The following is a 19,025-nucleotide window of genomic DNA, read 5'->3' on the forward strand; positions in this document are numbered from 1 at the left end:
GTACCTTGTTCAGTTCCCACAGCATCACAGTTGCATGGTCTACATGTTGGAAAGGAGTAATAATGCACTGCGCAACGATCACATTCTACTTCAGAGGTGATGGTGTAGTATCCACTCACACATTGGTCACATTGTCTGCCCATTACATTCGGTAAACACACGCATTGCCCACTTTTCGTATTACATTGAGCACCTTGTTGTGTGCCAATGGAATTACAGTTGCAATTTGAACAGGATGGAAAGTTGTAGTGATTCGCTTGACATTTGTCACACTGACGACCTTCTACATTGATGCCGCATGAGCATTGTCCACTGGTTACATTGCAAGACGTATTAACACTCCCGAGAGTGTTGCAAGCACACGCATTGCAGGAGGGAAAGCCATAGAGCCTGTCCTGACATTGATCGCAATCCCTGCCGAGAATATTCGCCCGGCAAAGACAGTGACCAGTGGTATGGTTGCAGTTGTTGTTCACACTGCCATCCTGGTGACAATGGCATGTCGTGCAGCCAGCCTGGCCCACGGCGGTTCCGTAGAATCCATCGCCGCAGCGGTCACAGTGCTCTCCTGCTGTGTTGTGCCTACACGTGGTGCATACACCTGTGTCCCTGTTGCATGAATTAGAGTGATTGTTACACCGGCAGGCAACACATTGGTGATGCAACGCGGCCGCGCCTGGTCCTGGCGTCGATGTGTAACCAGCCGAGCAGTGTTCACAGTTCAGGCCAGTGTACTCCGCTGGGCACGAGCAGTTTGACGAGCTTGCCGTGACGCCAGGCCCGACCATGGCAGTCGTGCAGATGGCCGAGCGGCCAGAGCAATTGCATTGCCGGCAACCCGCATCTTGGTTGTCCGCGCTTAAATAGTGAGTCCCAGATACGCACTCACTACACACCAATCCCGTGGTCAGTGTCTTGCAGGGACATTGCCCTGACAGCTTGTCGCATGTACCATTCCTAGATCCAAGAACATTGCAAGCACACTCTGCAGGAACATTGAAAAACCAAAATGATATTTTGGTCTCTGTGCAATCTATTTTACTGCACTAAGCCCAGGGGCGTCACACATGGCACGACCAGTCCGACCATTGTAGTACCACTTTTCGTCCAGAATGGCCCGCCCAGAGTGCCTGTAGAACGCGCAAACGTGCCATGTTGGCCAAAAACTCCTATTTTCCCCAGTGGACCCCCCCCCCCCCGCGGCCCGGTCGTACCACTCCCCACTGCCCTGTGACGCCGATGAAGCCTACATACAAGTCGTAACTAAGCTGGCTGTTGAAGTACACATCGCATACATCACACACTGCCGAAGTACACAATCATCACACACTGTTGAAGTACACATCACACACTGCCAAAGTACACATCACACACTGTTGAAGTACACATCACACACTGTTGAAGTACACATCACACACTGTTGAAGTACACATCACACACTGTTGAAGTACACATCACACACTGTTGAAGTACACATCACACACTGTTGAAGTACACATCACACACTGTTGAAGTACATATCACACACTGTTGAAGTACACATCACACACTGTTGAAGTACACATCACATGACTTGTATGATTGTGTTGTACATGCAGTACACATTAGAGAAGTACCCATGACTGATAAACATGAGCATGGAATCTGTAGCCCCCATCGATTGCTCTGACAACTTGTGACAAGCCTCCCGCGAATCAAGTGCATTGAAATTGATAGTGCAGCCATAAGCTGCTACAAACATGTGCAAAGATTACACAGCACTATCCTCCGATATGCCAGAAATGCGTGAAACATGTGCTTCCTCATAGCCAGAAATCCACCGCTATTGGCACATATTTTTAAAGCTCAAGCCTATCAACTGGTACTGCCAATTTCATCCTTGGAATTCAAATGAAAATGCGGAACGCAGGTGATTGTGTCGTACTGCTTAGCCTCCGAACTGCAGCACTTGCGCCAAAATACCAGTTGCATAATGCTTGTGCTGAACGTATGCACTGGCCGTGTTCTCATGTATGGTGAGATAATGGAATGTGATAACTTGTTAGTCGTGCGTGGCAAGTAATGTGCATGCCTTGTAATTGGGGCAATCCAATTGGATTGCTTGCTAAGTGGGAGTACACTACCCCTGCGATGGACATTGCTCTAAAATGCTAGCTGTGCACATTTCTTGCACGTAACTAGTGTTTTTCGAGCTTAACCCACAGTAATGCTGCAATAATTTCCTGTTTGGTAGAATTTTTCCTAGGATCACACTAAGACAATGTGCGAACAACAGTTAGCATTGACATAAGCAGTTCTGATGGCAGAATGTAAACATTACCTTTGCACTCTATGAACGAGCCATTCCACAGCCCAGTGTGGAGGCAGGTCAGGAGTGTGTGCCCTGCTCCATACTGTTTGTAGCCATCATTGCACCGCACCTGGATGGCACTGCCAAACGAGGTGGTATTCGACAAGAGGGTTCCGTTTCCCACCTCCGGCACTGAACAATGCACGATATTGCACACTGGTAGCACTGCACTCCACGTTCCCGTTGACAAGCATTTCAGTTGGGAATTGCCTTGCAAAGTATACCCCTGAGAACAGTACATCTTCCAAATGCTGCCGTATTTTGTTTCATTTGATGATGATTTCAGGTGCGGAGCCAATGGCAGTGCAGGACAGTTGATGATCTGACAAGTTGGAACAGGTTGCGACCATTTGCCGCTTTCAAGGCAATGTGTTCTCTTAGCGCCAATCAGTGAGTGGCCAATATTACAGAAATAGGTAACTGTCTGTCCGTAATGCCAATCGGAGCCTATGCTGGTAATGCCACCATTGGCAGGGACGACAGGCGCTCCACATGATATAACTGTACAGGAAAGAAGAACATGGTGGGTATGCATGATGAGAACATGGTGGGTATGCATGATGAGAACATGGCGGGTATGCATGATGAGAACATGGTGGGTATGCATGATGAGAACATGGCGGGTATGCATGATGAGAACATGGCGGGTATGCATGATGAGAACATGGTGGGTATGCATGATGAGAACATGGCGGGTATGCATGATGAGAACATGGCGGGTATGCATGATGAGAACATGGCGGGTATGCATGATGAGAACATGGTGGGTATGCATGATGAGAACATGGCGGGTATGCATGATGAGAGATAATAATTATAGAGTAAGATGTGGGTGGTGGCCGGGTGGCCGGGTGTCAGTCGGAGTAACCACTTGTTGTACTCATGGCCGTAGCCCAAACCCAAACACACAACATTGCATTTATGTCATGGATGCCTGGTATCGAATCGCTCAAGCATAATCAGTTGGTACTACACACTCCAACAAGTTCAGAACATACAGTGCAACCTCGTTAAGAAGAACACTGATAAGACAAACTTTCGCTTTAGAAGAACTAGTATTTGCAACTCTCTTTGATAAATCACTATGTACCCACTGGTTAGAAAAATATGGATAAGGGGAACTCCTGTTATTGCGAACAGATCCCATCAATCCCCTGGTGTTCCTCAGTGTTCCTCGGTGTCCCTCGGTGTTCCTCGGTGTTCCTCGGTGTTCCTCGGTGTTCCTTGGTGTTCCTTGGTGTTCCTCGGTGCTCCTCGGTGCTCCTCGGTGTTCCTCGGTGTTCCTCGGTGTTCCTCGGTGTTCCTCGGTGTTCCTCGGTGTTCCTCGGTGCTCCTCGGTGTTCCTCGGTGCTCCTCGGTGTTCCTCGGTGTTCCTCGGTGTTCCTCGGTGCTCCTCGGTGTTCCTCGGTGCTCCTCGGTGTTCCTCGGTGTTCCTCGGTGTTCCTCGGTGTTCCTCGGTGCTCCTCGGTGTTCCTCGGTGTTCCTCGGTGTTCCTCGGTGCTCCTCGGTGTTCCTCGGTGTTCCTCGGTGTTCCTCGGTGTTCCTCGGTGTTCCTCGGTGCTCCTCGGTGTTCCTGGGTGTTCCTTGGTGTTCCTCGGTGTTCCTCGGTGTTTCTCGGTGTTCCTTGGTGTTCCTCGGTGTTCCTCGGTGTTCCTTGGTGTTCCTCGGTGTTCCTCGGTGTTCCTTGGTGTTCCTCGGTGCTCCTCGGTGCTCCTCGGTGTTCCTCGGTGTTCCTCGGTGTTCCTCGGTGTTCCTCGGTGCTCCTCGGTGTTCCTCGGTGCTCCTCGGTGTTCCTCGGTGTTCCTCGGTGTTCCTCGGTGCTCCTCGGTGCTCCTCGGTGTTCCTCGGTGTTCCTCGGTGTTCCTCGGTGTTCCTCGGTGTTCCTCGGTGTTCCTCGGTGTTCCTCGGTGTTCCTCGGTGTTCCTCGGTGTTCCTCGGTGCTCCTCGGTGTTCCTCGGTGTTCCTCGGTGTTCCTCGGTGTTCCTCGGTGCTCCTCGGTGTTCCTCGGTGTTCCTCGGTGTTCCTCGGTGTTCCTTGGTGTTCCTCGGTGTTCCTTGGTGTTCCTCGGTGTTCCTCGGTGTTCCTTGGTGTCCCTCGGTGTTCGTCCTAAAGAGGTTTGACTGTATAACGGTTGGCACCATCACCATCAAGTGCAAGACCTACACCATCACCATCAAGTGCAAGACCTACACCATCACCATCAAGTGCAAGACCTACACCATCACCATCAAGTGCAAGACCTACACCATCACCATCAAGTGCAAGACCTACACCATCATCATCAAGTGCAAGACCTACACCATCACCATCAAGTGCAAGACCTACACCATCACCATCAAGTGCAAGACCTACACCATCACCATCAAGTGCAAGACCTACACCATCACCATCAAGTGCAAGACCTACACCATCACCATCAAGTGCAAGACCTACACCATCACCATCAAGTGCAAGACCTACACCATCACCATCAAGTGCAAGACCTACACCATCACCATCAAGTGCAAGACCTACACCATCACCATCAAGTGCAAGACCTACACCATCACCATCAAGTGCAAGACCTACACCATCACCATCAAGTGCAAGACCTACACCATCACCATCAAGTGCAAGACCTACACCATCACCATCAAGTGCAAGACCTACACCATTACCATCAAGTGCAAGACCTACACCATCACCATCAAGTGCAAGACCTACACCATCACCATCAAGTGCAAGACCTACACCATCACCATCAAGTGCAAGACCTACACCATCACCATCAAGTGCAAGACCTTCACCATCACCATCAAGTGCAAGACCTACACCATCACCATCAAGTGCAAGACCTACACCATCACCATCAAGTGCAAGACCTACACCATCACCATCAAGTGCAGGACGTACAGCTGACCAGAACCACTACACATGTAACTATCACCAGCATGATATAAATTATTATCACTGAATCAGGTTCTTACATGAACAAACAGACAGATAGGCACGTGAACACATAAATCACATAATTCGTGCACAAAACACCCCCCCCCCCCCCTCCACACACACACACAAATACACACACACACACACACAAATACATACACACACACACACTCATGTACACCGTAACAAAAGAATCCGGCATACGCACTCTTGCACACACTTACATACATGTATACATACACACACTTACATACATAGGAATATATACATACTCAAGTATACAATCACACACAGGTGGTATCTTACCTTCACATTTAGCCGTAACATTGTTTTTCTGGTATCCAATATTACACAGGCACGCATACGACCCTCTCGTATTGCTACAGTGCATTGTGTCTTGTGGACATAAGTCAACCGACCCTGCACATTCATCAATATCTGAAGGAATTTAAAACGTGCAGAAAGGTTGCATCATGTTGTGGAGAGTAATGGGGAAGTGATTTAGTTCTCGTCCCCTTCAGTTTGACTAATAAGGCAGAAGACTCAGAGGCAAACGGTGATTTGAGATAATGAAGAGTCGATACAAAAGAGCCATCAAACCTTCAAGGAGAAGAAGACAAAAAAGCACCCGAACTGTGAATGACAAAACGGAAAGAGAGTTTCATGCATGGTGATGAGGTAGAACACCTCCTTGCATTTGCCTTGCCGAACGTTGTATGGTCTCAAATTGAGCAGATGATCCATGCACTAATGTCTGACAGAGAGAAAAGGACCTGAGAGTAGAGGAGAGAGAGAGAGAGAGAGAGAGAGAGAGAGAGAGAGAGAGAGAGAGAGAGAGAGAGAGAGAGAGAGAGGAGAAAGAGAGGAGGGTATTTCACCACCCAACTATGAATTTGGCAGTCCTGCTTCTCCGATGGCTGATGTAGTCGGACTACAATGAGAGGCTATTCTTATTTTCTCCTGCACTATGGCTGCCGAGGCCCAGACTGTAATGTATGTCATGTGGTGGCTTGTGTAGCTGTGGAGCAGAAGTAAAAGAACAGGCACCGTAAATGTCTGTAAGTAGGTACGTGTCCAGTTTTGAATTTTGTGGTTACACCCGTACCAACTGGGGGGGGGGGGGGGGGGGGTGTACTGACTTTTGGGCACGAACTAACTTCCGGGCCTAACTTGTGTGTAGTGGAGAAGTCACTTTTGCTGTTCATGTACATGTAGGTGTACATGATACGCGGTGCACGTGAAAACCGTACCGATTCTTCTTTTCGGTAGTATGTTCAAACAAGTCAAAAGAATGTGTGTGTGTGAGGGGGGGGGGGGGTATGTATTTGGGCAGGTACCGTATTTTCTAGAGCATAAGCCGAACCCAGATTTTTGTCACGTAATACAGATATCTAACCTGTTTACCACCACTACTAATATCACCATCTTAGTATAAGCTGCACCGACTTGACTTGGGTGAATTACAGGTGTTTAAAGACAGTTGATTGGTTGAGAGACTAACCTCCTCTCCCCTGACTCACTTGAGAGACTAACCTCCTCTCCCCTGACTCACTTGTGAGGTCTGCATTCGCCACTAAGGTTAACAGGCATAGTGGTGGCCTGCGGATGCAAAGGCTAGTTTGTGTGTTTCTGAACATTCAAGCGATGCCGACGCGGATCCCGCGAATAATATTATTATATTATTTTTATTAAAGACAGTTTAAGTGCGGCTTATACTATAGAAAATAGTTCAAAGTACGATACTTTTTTTTGCGTGATTTTGCGGTATTGCAGACGTGAGCATGTGCGCGTGGGGCTCACCTTCACATGTTACTTTGTCGGTTGCAAGGGAGTATCCGGATGAGCAGTGGCACAGAAAAGAACCATTGGTATTCTGGCATATATCCGAACATGCCGATGCACCGTGGCATTCGTCAATATCTGAATTAAAGGACACCAAATTGAGAGCAGCAGTCAAATGCCAGACCATAACTCCTTGGCAGTGCACTGTACAGAGCGGAATCAAGAATTCAGTCGGATGATTCCTGCAGTCTCAACGTTTTTAGATGGCATTCACCCAAACTCCCCATAATTGTTCTAAAGGACTGGACTTGGTCCACAAGTGGGAGTTCTTCCCAGGGCGGACTATGCATTCATGTCGAGCACAGTGTGTTTGTCTCACTCTAGTTGTACGTGTTCTTCTTACCATTGCATTTGCCATGCATGACAGTATCCAACGTGTAGCCCCTTTGACAACTGCAAATAGCAGTGTGTGTGGTTAGATCCTGCACACAGAGCTGTTCACAGCCACCGTTATCCTTGCAGGGCCGAATGGCTGTGGGAGAAAAGGCAGCAAGGAATGGAGATCGACAGAGTATACAAGAAAGTCAATGCCGGTTCAAATACTTCAATGTACATGTTTTGTACAGGTGCCTAGTAGCTTGTAGAAAGCGCGTATATTGCTCGTTTGTCCTTAGAGTGTTTCATGCCAGTCTGTGGTAGAGCTTTCCATACAATATGGAGAAATGAAGCTGTGTCACAAGGCAGAGTTTCATGTAGTTCACAATCATTAGGCAACCTGCCTGCACTCCTTGTTGGACTATTGGGTACAGTTAGGCGTCTTCAATATGGCAATTGTCAGGCAGATGTGATACAGATCAATAGGTGTTGGGTAAGCGACTTACGCGAGCAACGGCTGCTTCCGTTGAGAGCAAAGCCCACATCACAATAACATTGATATGATCCTTGCGTGTTGTTGCAGAATTTCTCGCAGTCATCAGTATTGAGAGTGCACTCGTTGAGATCTGCACATATCACACAGTCATAATTGACGAGGCAGCATCTTTTTTTCACGGCAGTGCCATGTTGAATATTGTTCCGTGTAGCAAAATACAATGAATTCTGCAGTGGAGCAATCTGCCCGAGTTTGTTACAACTGCTTCTTGCCTCACGCATGCTAGAAGCTGATATACAAGTCTTACCCTTTTTCAAGAGTCGGCAGAAAGTAATGATATTACAACTCTTCCACAAATACACTGCATGTACATGCTCAACTACTAAGTATGTTATGGAATGCGTTGAGACCGTTGAAGCGACTAACCAGAACACGTCTTGTCATCAGGATTCAGAGCAAAGCCAGCGTTGCATGCGCATGTATAGTTGCCCTGTGTGTTGGCACAGACCTGCTGACATGGTGAAGATGACCGGTTCCTGCACTCATCAAGATCTGCACAGAGATCATTCAACAATTACAAAACTGGTGAGTGACATTAGATAACTTTTCAAATGCATACTGAGACTATTGCGTGAGGCAGCGCATGTGGTGGCAAGAATCTGTGGATTTAGTACCCAGGCTTAAAACGGTTTTAAGGAAGCAAGCAAGCATGCAGCAGTCATCAAAGAACTTCTTGTCTCTATTATAAATATATGAGTAAGGTTTACACGCTTGAAAATTGCTGTCTGATGCTCGATTAAAACCGTGAAACTCAGAGTTACAGCAGAAGCGCTTTTGATTCCTCTCAAGTGCGTGTACAAGGCTCTGCACATTGAGCACTGTCACGAGCAACCACAACACTCTCCGAGTGAGTAAGGTTTACGATTCATCGCTGCGTATTCCATGATTGCTCACTCGTAGTGTGCACATGTGGTGAATAGAAGGGGGTAGTCGGGTGTTCATGACGAGCGAGCATTAACTGCAATTTCTACATGTGCACATCCAGTATCAGCTCACAGTTTTGCAATGGAACTGACTGGGATATGCCTCTAAGTTATATTCCAACCTGTAACAAGCCACCTCTGTGATAACAGACAACCTCCGCCCCCCCCCCCCCCCCCCAAAAAAAAACCCCTGTCACGTAGTGTTCTATGCCAAGCTCCAACAAGAAATCATCTTAACCTGGGTATGGTGGACACCTGTCTTTGTACCACGAAGTGCATGCTAAAATACAGGCTTGACCGAGCAGGCCAGGATAATCCGCTCTTCCACCGCTTGCCTGCCTCATGTGTGCGAGACACACCGCATGCCGAGAGTGTTGTATGTGATGCTAAGGCCACGTAGCCCCCGGCACTATAATATTCATAGGGGGCAGGTTTCTGTGGCTAGGACAAGTTTCAAGCAATCTGCACTAAGTATAGCCTTTCATTACACCAGCCTGTTATTAGGTCCCGGTGAGTCATCGGCCCTGCTACGTACCTAGGCAGCTCTTTCCGACTCCAGTAAAACCAGGAGGACAGGCGCCACACAGGTAGCCAGTATCCGGCGCAGGCTTGTCGAAACAGTCCACGCCGTCGGAGCAGGGTTGATACGCCGCCTTACACCCGTCCCGATCATCCTCGCAGAATTCACCAGCGTATGCAGGAGGGCACTCGCATGCATGGATGCGCGTCCGCTCTGAACTGCGCGAGGAGAATGTGGCATGGGAGACGTTTCCCCCGTTGTTGCAGTTGCGAATGTAGACAATTGGACGAATGAGCACGGTGGCGGAGGTTTCTGGAGAAATAATCAGGAACTGTAGATTGGTGGCTTTCATATTGAAGTCCACTGCCAGAACAAAGATGTCAGGCCGGGTGCTTGTTCGCTCATCTGAGAACGAAGAGTTCTTGGCTGGTATTCGCTCAACCCGATATGAGCTTTTATCCAGTGTGACATTGGAGAGGTCCACTGTCAATAGGCCTCCCGAGGATATAAACACAGGAGATGTTGTATTCACCCGGATTGGATTGACAACTGGAAATGCACGATACAAACATGGCAAGAGAGCACAACTCCTGTGTGCTTGCACAGTACACTGGATATACCATTGCCGGGCTGCAACATACTACATGTAATGGAATAACGTACTTGAAGAGTTCTTTTCGAAGCCTGGCATGATATGAGATGTATCAGCCTGTGGACCTTGGCTGGATGAACAGAATATTGAGCATTTTTGGCTTTGAAGTACAGCGTTTCACAAGCCTTGGAGGTATGTTATGCAAATGTTTCATCGTACTTCAATTTGAAATTGTAGACATACTAATGCGTGTACATGTCGTACTGTCCGCATCTATGATGTTCCAATATTTTTTATTATTAATTTTCACGAAATCAATCGCTGGTTGACATACACATGCATGCCGTGCACATGTAGATTGGAATTCTCTTACCTTCACCGCACCCTATGATGCGCATCAGCTCTTTGGTATAGTTGAGATCTTTGGTGATATTTGCCACAAGGTGGCACAGAGCGTTGTTGATCTTGCATGACTTGCATGTTTCGTTCACTTGCGGCCAGAAGTCATCATAATACTCAGGTGGCAGGGTTGTTGGACTGCTCGTTGTGGTGGGTGACATGGTACTGGTACCATTTGATGCACAGCGTGGATCCTTGGCTAATTGTAGTGCACTGCAGTTCAATTTCCCTGTTGAAGATGGACACAAGACATCACCAATATGCTCATTGCAAAATGACGTAGTAGTTTGTGACGCCAACACCCCGCATCGCCACCCTAGGCATGGTCGTGTGGAGTGTTGAACAGTGCATTGCTGATCCCATTGTCGTCAGGGGTTGTTCTATCCGACGATATGCCTTTCCGATTACTCTCACTCATGCACGCATATACCACACACAGAGGACCAGTTATTCTTCGCTGCCTTCTTCCTGAGACTTTCCTTGGTGCCAGAACGAATAATTGGTCCTCTGTATGTGGTGTATGCGTGCATCGTCGGATAGAACAACCCGCGATGACACCAGCGTACTCACATGCATCACTCATGCATTTCATATTTTGGCAATGCGCCTTGGGCCTATAAGTCAGAAGTTCACACACATGCACATAGATCTCAAAAGGAACCATTGCTGCATTTCATCATACTGTTGCGAAGAACCAAAACTCACATCTATTAATTGCATCGCCCTGTATTGGCAGTAGAGACGGTCCATCTATGAATAAGAGACCTCGGCTGCTATTCAGAAGGCTCTGTGGACAGCCGACGGTGACAGCAATGGTTCTCCTGTGCGGAAAGAGGACAAGGTCGACCGAGAAGCCACTTTCAAACACCACGCTGCCGTGAGTGCGATTGTGCACGATGACGCTGAAGCCGTTATGAGCGCTGATGCCAATCGGTGTCGGCCGCGGAGCGGTCGTACTGTTGCTCGGAACCCTGGTGCAGTTTCGATTCCACTGCAGACACTCGTACGTGATGCTGACACCGTCGTCACTGAACACTTTGAACACTTTGTTACTCAACGGTTGACCATTAACAGTGAAGGAAAGTGCACCCTCAGCAGACACACCGGCTACACACTGGTCAGTGCTGTTTCCCTGCATGCCAATGCTGGTGACCTGTTGAGGCCCGTCCCCACTGGTCTTTGAAATCACAATTTCACACCGGAAATAACCAGGACTATCCACCAGTAGGAAGTTGCCTCTTTGAAACATTGTATACTGTCCTCCGGGTATAGTGCGGATGATCGGAAGAGCAACAGTTCCTGCAAGAACGAGTACACATTACATAGCCAGGAAACAAGAAAGCAATCGGCAACAGCCTGATTTGAGATACATATTGTTGCTTTTCTATCTAAAGGATAAACAAGTCCAAGGTAGGAGAGAACCTTATGGAGGTTTCAATGGATTCAAAACAGGTTTATTCAAACAATACTACATGGAAAGAAGGATGAACACCAAAGATGACAAAACATGAAGGTTTCAATACTAATCATACATAGCAATGGTGCAACCAAGTCTTCCTTGCCGCTACTCAGAGTCTCTTGTCTGAAAAAATAAACTTATCAGATGGCATCTGTTGCTGTTTGTGAATTGCATTACTGGCTCTGTCCTATGGATATGGGGCACTATATGCAGCCCGAGGATCTTAAACACTTGTGTACAGGTTTCAATGCGTTGAAGTCTCCCAATAAATTTTGCTATAAACTTACTTACCAAGACTCTGCCTGGAATAGGCGATGCTAGACTGACTAGGTCGTTTCTCCCAGTACAGGTGACAAAGAGCTGAGTCCTCACAGCACCATTGCCGTGGCAGGGTCTCCTCGTAGCTGACTGTAGTCGGCTCAAAGCTCAGCCAAGAGAAGCGTACTGAGTTACCACCATCAGGTGGACCTTCAAGGAATGCCCCGTATCCCAAGGGCAGTGTTCGATAACAGCACTCCTGAGATGAACCGGTGATGGATGGGACAGAATTCTGGAAGCACGTCCGCGGGGAAAGTTTCCGAATAAGTTGAAATCGGGAGTCGGCTTGAGCTTGCGCAAGGATCTGTGGACAAGCATTGAAGTATTTCATCCATGTCCTTGGGTCTGGTTGAGATGCGTACCACCGAAGGCACTTTGCCCTTGGACCATCAATGACACCTTTGTATAGCCTGAAGATATACATGGCTCCTTCAGTGCACGCTTGCTGGAAGAGGTATTGGTTGGCGGAGTCCACTTGATCATCGATGCCGCTGATTCTGAAGGTGCCTGACCGCCTGTCATTGTAATATTGCTCCGGCGTTGAATAGCCCATTACGGAATGACCGTACGTGACCCGTGGGTTACGCAGCACTGGGATCGACCACTGGATGGAGTTGACATCGTAGGCGAACGTGGTGTAGGATCGCAGGCCGTCTGTTGCCATGACAGCTTGAAATGTGTTATGCTGTGCGGGAGCAGAAGCAGGGAAACGCCGTGGAAGCAACATGAAAGCACGCAATGATTGAAGTTTGGCAATAGTGCGGAAGGGAAAACAATTCACATTCTATGGGAGGCTCAGAAGGGTACTGTACACCTTTGGCAATGGCAAGACAAATGAATCTATGTGAGTGGTATTGACACGAATGAATCCAGATACTTGTTTTCTTCTCTAGTGTTTTTTTTTATCCACAGTTAAGAGTGGAGCCCATACGCTCTCTTCCTTTAACACTGCAATAGTTCAACTCATTTCACAATAATTATTCCAACGTTTCGGCAAATTGCCTTCATCAGGTTCACAATGATGTGCAAGCTCCCAAACCAGCATTGATAAAGGCCAACTCCCCTGTCAATAAGAGGGTGTGAGAAGCAGCACGAAAAGAGTCCAGCTAATAGTGCTAACATCAACTATCAGTGGAGGGGACTACAGCTGAGGTAAAAACAAAAACAAAACAAAAAAACACATTATCCAGCGCCGAATATCATGATAATCAGACAATAAGCGAGTGGCGATACAAATTACAGCAATGACCACCTAGCGTTAGTGTTTATCTTTGGAGCCAAATTTCTGATCTCCACAGCCTCCTTCAATTTCCTGCCAGCTCTGTCGCCTTCTCGAGCGAGGACTGACACTGCCTGTGAAGGCGCTATCTCGTAGTCTCAATCTCCTGCGCGAATGCTTGTTTCTCATGTGGTCACCCCAAGGCTTGTCACGAGTCCTTCGACATGCTTCTCCATTATGTTCCTTTAGACGGGTCTCTAGTGATCGTTCTGTCTCTCCAACGTAATATTCCGTACACCATTTGCAATCTATTCTGTATACTACATTCTTTTTCATGCAAACCTTCTCCCCACCGGATTGGCAAGTAAGACATGGCTCAAGTGGGCGGCCCCGTCTCCTACGTTGCGTAATATTCGGCTCCTTGACACACTGGGGTGGAGACTGTGCTGAACGACGTAATTGATTGCGGAGACTGCCCGAGTGCTCATAAACTACTCTTAATTTGTGAAAAGTGAAGACCTCCTAGTACTGTACGAGTGTACTAACCTCTATTCTGCATGGAACATTTTACTCTATTCTGCATGGAACATCTTACTCTATTCTGCATGGAACATGTTACTCTATTCTACATGCAACATCTTACACATACAAATAGTAGTACTGCTGACGTGAACAACAAACAAAAACGTATTTATAAGTGGGGGTGGGGTATGCTGGCCAAACCTTACCAGTTGGTACTTGTAGCGGCTTGGGTAGGGCGTGATTCTCTCCCATGTTACAATTGCTGCCCATGTTGCGGTGAAGTAGAATGATTTGTCAGTATTCCTCTCTTTAGCAAGGATCAAGCTCTCTATTTCCTCCAGCATTGCCTTCTCCGAGGACACCTGCCTGTCGTAGAAATGATACCAGACATGAGATCTGAGACCATCTGGAAGATTCTTGGAGTACGAGTTGTCAGCCAAGCACCAGTAGGGTGCCAGAATTGTTGGCTGTGTGGTCCAGTTTCCTGGGAACAGCTGGGGATGGCGGATTGGTTGGTCTTGATCCAGCATGATCAGTCCATTCTCACAGATCTGCACACCGGCGCACATATTCAAGAAGGAGCATGTCACAGCCTTGCCAAGGAGACGAGTAGTGTATGTGCGTGTAGATGCTGGAAAACAAGTTCTCTTCTTCTTCTACATGTATGTATCTGCTACCGCAACCCTAACCCCAATAGGCATGTGCCCTGAGCTAGGAAAGCCATCACACTGTAACCACAGATATCACTCTATTATGAAACAGGAGAAGCATGTTGCTCAAATTTTCAGCAGTAACTGAAGGTAAGATTGTTTCTTGGCATTTCTATATTATTCAATATTTTAAATGATCATGATTATTGAGATCACAAAACACTCTGTGACTTGGGAACTTGATGTGGCCTCTGGAGGATTTGCATGCGAATTACCATATTTTCTGGGGTATTACGGGGAGTTCCACTAGCTCTCGGAGTGACTAATTGACTGATACCTAATCATAATAAAGTACATCATGTGACTTGGGATATAGAGCAGCAGGCAGCTGCAGGGTTGAGACCAATATAATTCAGAAATAGAAGCGGAGCTTATATGCTTGACAATCACTTAAACTGCAAGCATGAAGGCATTGGTACTATGCCAGCTCCCTCTCTTTCTCACTCACTCACTCCCTCCATCTCTCTCTCTCTCTCTCTCTCTCTCTCTCTCTCTCTTCTCTCTTCTATCTCTCTCTCCCCCCCCCCCCTCTCCCTGGAACAGGCTGAATGTGGAAGGCAAACTGACTGAGGACAGCATCAGTCCAGTACAGAGAAATGCCCATAAACTCACTGTCACTTTGTTATGCTGGGTGTCATTGATCGGAAATCCATTTGCCGAGTTTGCCAGTTGCCTTGTGACGCATGATGTTCCATTGCCAAGCAAAAGCTGTGTGTCATTCACCCTTGTGCCATATGTAAAGAATTGTGAGGAGTTTCGTCCGCAATCGGATATGTTTCCAACTGCAGTTACATCACCAGAATTAGACACGCACATCAAACGAGAGAGCTTGGAAGCTCAGGGCCCTACGCTATGCTTTTTTGCCTTGATGATCTAGACAAAAAAAACATAGGGATGTTATAAATTCTTATAAATTTCTACTTTTTGTTTTTAGCCATAACCTGGGATTCGAACCCGCACTATCGCCCTGCATGCATCCCCCGATACACTTCGCATACATACTAATTCTTCCAAGTTGCTTCACGTTATGATCTTGTATTTGAAAGCCGTATTTGAATATGCATTGTGGCCAGCCTTCTTTGATTGTACGGTACGGTACGGGACAGGTACGGGACAGGTACGGTCGAGGGTAATACGACACCATCTACCGCCTTGATGACGGCAAAAAAAGAATAGGGATGTTATAAATTTTTCAATTTTCCTATTTTTTCAGGCATTACCTGGGATTCGAACCCGCACTATCGCCCTACATGCATTCCCCCATACACTTCGCATTCATACTCATTCTTCCAAGTTGCTTCACGTTATGATCTTGCGTTTGAAAGCCCTATTTGAATATTGCGGCCAGCTGTATGTGCATGTGGCCAGCTGTGTTTGATGGTACGGTACGGGACGGGACAGATACGGGATAGCGCCAGGCGTGACACAAACACACAAACACACAAACACCAAATTAAAGCTGTGTGGACCCTGGCTAGCGCCAGATGTTACTGAAGTAACGTCTTCTGCATAGCTACGGGAATAATTCATAAAATTATACTTGAAATGCTCTCACTAGAACAGTGAGAGCATTTCAATGCTCCCCATTTTATTTCTGCTTTGAGAAATAAAGTTTCACCACCTCACCAAGGCCTGTACGCCCGTCCGTCCGTCCGTCCGTCCGTTCATTCGTCTGTCTGTCACCTACCCGTTACTTCTTTCCTACCGCCATCACACCCTTCTGCTATAGATGCACTGGTGGTGCAGCAGGAAAGGACACGAGTATCAGCAGTAATGCACCACCTCAGGTTTACTGTCAGAACACTTGGCAGTCTCAGTCATAGGTGCTCCTTTCCAAGTGCGGGGATACAATCATGCATACACAATCTGCCCTGTTACGAGGATCACTTACCTGTGTGGTCGGCAACAAATTGCCATCTATTCGGGTCCTGGATACCGAAAAACGGCGCTCCTCCGCCTGTGCAGCTTTGCTGCCCTACCACGAAACCATTGTCCATGGTAATGGAATATGTTGCATCAATCTTGAGCTTCGTTGTGACGTAGAATATAAGCTGATAGTGGTTTAGATAAATCGGGTGCTGTTTCAGGATGGCGTCGTGTGGACTAAGGGAGAACACAGCGGGTCTTACCACTGTGCCATTCTTCACCTCGTTGATGCGAATGACAGCCTTGCTACCTTGCAACGGCCTGAGGATCTGTGGAAGTAGCATAAATGTTCAAGGCAGATGTTTGCAACTCACGCTCAGCTAGTGTTGGACTATTCATGTCATTCTCTTTCAGACATGAACGCGAGTGCTCGAGTTAGGTGCAGTAAAACCTGGTGTAGGCGACCTCTCGTATTAGCGACCGTTTTTCCATGCACGGACAGTTCTACACAGACACTGCGGGACCTGGTTCTAAAGACCACCTGGCTTTAACGACCGCTTTTCCTTGCACCGTGGGGTGGTCGCTTAAACCAGGTGTTTACTGTATATAATAACCTATGCACAGTGCACAGTGCACACTTCCCACAGATGCCACCTTTTTTGCAAAACCACCAGTCAGATCAGACCCTACTGAGAGCATGCATCTGCGTACACTCGGACCAGTGTTTAATTAAAGACGGCCTAAACGTTAGACCTACTGTCTACAGAGACTCGTTTTCCATGCACAATACCAGGAGACTTGTCTTGTTACAAATAATCTGCTAAGTCAGTACAGTAAAACCAGGGTTAAGCGACCATGCATGGATCAAGCAAAAGGGCCTTATGACCAGGGGTCTCTCAAACCAGACTTCATGCATGCAGGTGACTTGATGAAAAACTGTCACAAAGGCAGGCGGTCTCCTAAACCAGCTAACACTGTAGAAGGCCAGCAATGGGTTGCACGTAAGCGCTGTGCCAATACCTATCTTACCTGCTGGTCAAAGTCAACAGAAAACGTTGCGCGAAAATACGGTGCTGTTTTCCCGCGTGACATACTGGGCGCCGCGGTGCCTGGGATGATCTCTGGGGCACTTGCTGGAAGATAACACGCCACAGATAGACATCATATGAACATTTGCACGCCTGACACAAGCGTTTTCCGGCAACACATCTCACTACATGTGGTAAAACGTGGAATACTTTAAATCCTCCTTGAGCCAAAACTTCATTCGTTATAATGACGGACAATGTGGAACATGTAGCATGTCTTTGTTTCCAGAGAAAAGATTTTCATGAAAAATGATCACTAACACTGAGATATGAATGCGATTGACATTTCCTCACATTAAGCCACAGTAACAAATTAATTTGATGATTGTTCTCGACTAGGTATACAATGATAATGTGTGTGCCAGCGGTGTACAAAACTTAAATGCACATTCGTTCACTTTCAACTTACCACCCGCCAGCAGTGTAACACATATTTGAGGAGTTGTTTGCCTGTAGGAGAATTGGTAGGAGAACTAAAGTGAATTCATGTTGTGTTATAGATGCATCAGAAATTCTGAATTTCTGCATCAGAAATTCTATTTTCAATGGAAGTGTGAGTCCATGAAATCTGCACCACTGTGCGAACCCAGGTTTTGAATTGCTCTGGTTTCAAGAAGTCATCAAACATATTATTAAATTTTATTCCCGTAGCTATGCAGAAGACGTTACTTCAGTAACGTCTGGCGCTAGCCAGGGTCCACACAGCTTTAATTTGGTATTTGTTTGTTTGTGTGTTTGTTTGTTTGTTTGTGTCACGCCTGGCGCTATCCGTATCTGACGGGAAAAAAGCATAGGATGTTATAATTTTTTCAATTCTCCTATTTTTTTCAGGCATATCCTGGGATTCGAACCCGCACTATCGCCCTACATGCATTCCCCCATACACTTCGCATTCATACCCATTCTTCCAAGTTGCTTCACGTTATTATCTTGCGTTTGAAAGCCCTATTTGAATATTGCGGGCAGCTGCATGTGGCCAGCTGTGTTTGATGGTACGGTACGGTACGGGAGACGGTGTCGTATTACCCTCGATCGTACCTGTCCCGTTCCTATTCCCTACCGTACCGTGCCATCAAAGACGGCTGGCCACAATGCATATTCAAATAGGGCTTTCAAATGCAAGATCACAATGTGAAACAACTTGGAAGAATTAGTATGTATGCGAAGTGTATCGGGGGATGCATGCAGGGCGTGCGATAGTGCGGGTTCGAATCCCAGGTTATGTTTTAAAAAAAGAATTTTTTTAAAAGAATTTATAACATCCCTATGCTTTTTTTTGTCTAGGTCATCAAGGCAAAAAAGCATAGCGTAGGGCCCTGAGCTTCCAAGCTCTCTCGTTTTTGAAGATGGCACCCCGGGAATCAACCACATTGACTTAGCATGCACTGAGATGAGTGTGTTGCACTTGTCCTGTGTGA

At 47.1% G+C, this 19,025-nt stretch overlaps 1 protein-coding gene across 1 annotated transcript in view; it reads right to left on the minus strand.

Moving 5' to 3' along the window:
* The window catches only part of LOC135810977 (uncharacterized), a 20,356-nt gene extending 2,463 nt beyond the window's left edge, over positions 1 to 17,893 (minus strand). The window contains exons 1-16 of the mRNA XM_065324345.1: positions 17,869 to 17,893; positions 17,549 to 17,652; positions 16,545 to 16,848; positions 15,266 to 15,435; positions 14,150 to 14,494; positions 12,176 to 12,887; positions 11,131 to 11,724; positions 10,400 to 10,654; positions 9,450 to 9,983; positions 8,358 to 8,483; positions 7,942 to 8,061; positions 7,464 to 7,592; positions 7,079 to 7,198; positions 5,585 to 5,716; positions 2,321 to 2,851; positions 1 to 985 (exon numbers count right to left, since the gene is read on the minus strand). The exon at positions 1 to 985 is cut by the window's left edge and continues 1,028 nt beyond it. Of these exons, the coding sequence (XP_065180417.1) occupies positions 1 to 985; positions 2,321 to 2,851; positions 5,585 to 5,716; positions 7,079 to 7,198; positions 7,464 to 7,592; positions 7,942 to 8,061; positions 8,358 to 8,483; positions 9,450 to 9,983; positions 10,400 to 10,654; positions 11,131 to 11,724; positions 12,176 to 12,887; positions 14,150 to 14,494; positions 15,266 to 15,435; positions 16,545 to 16,848; positions 17,549 to 17,652; positions 17,869 to 17,893 (5,186 nt within the window). The remainder of the gene's footprint in view (positions 986 to 2,320; positions 2,852 to 5,584; positions 5,717 to 7,078; positions 7,199 to 7,463; positions 7,593 to 7,941; positions 8,062 to 8,357; positions 8,484 to 9,449; positions 9,984 to 10,399; positions 10,655 to 11,130; positions 11,725 to 12,175; positions 12,888 to 14,149; positions 14,495 to 15,265; positions 15,436 to 16,544; positions 16,849 to 17,548; positions 17,653 to 17,868) is intronic.
* Positions 17,894 to 19,025: the final 1,132 nt, after the last annotated feature.

The sequence above is a fragment of the Sycon ciliatum genome, chromosome 2, assembly GCF_964019385.1.
Source record: "Sycon ciliatum chromosome 2, ocSycCili1.1, whole genome shotgun sequence".
Lineage (NCBI taxonomy): Eukaryota > Metazoa > Porifera > Calcarea > Leucosolenida > Sycettidae > Sycon > Sycon ciliatum.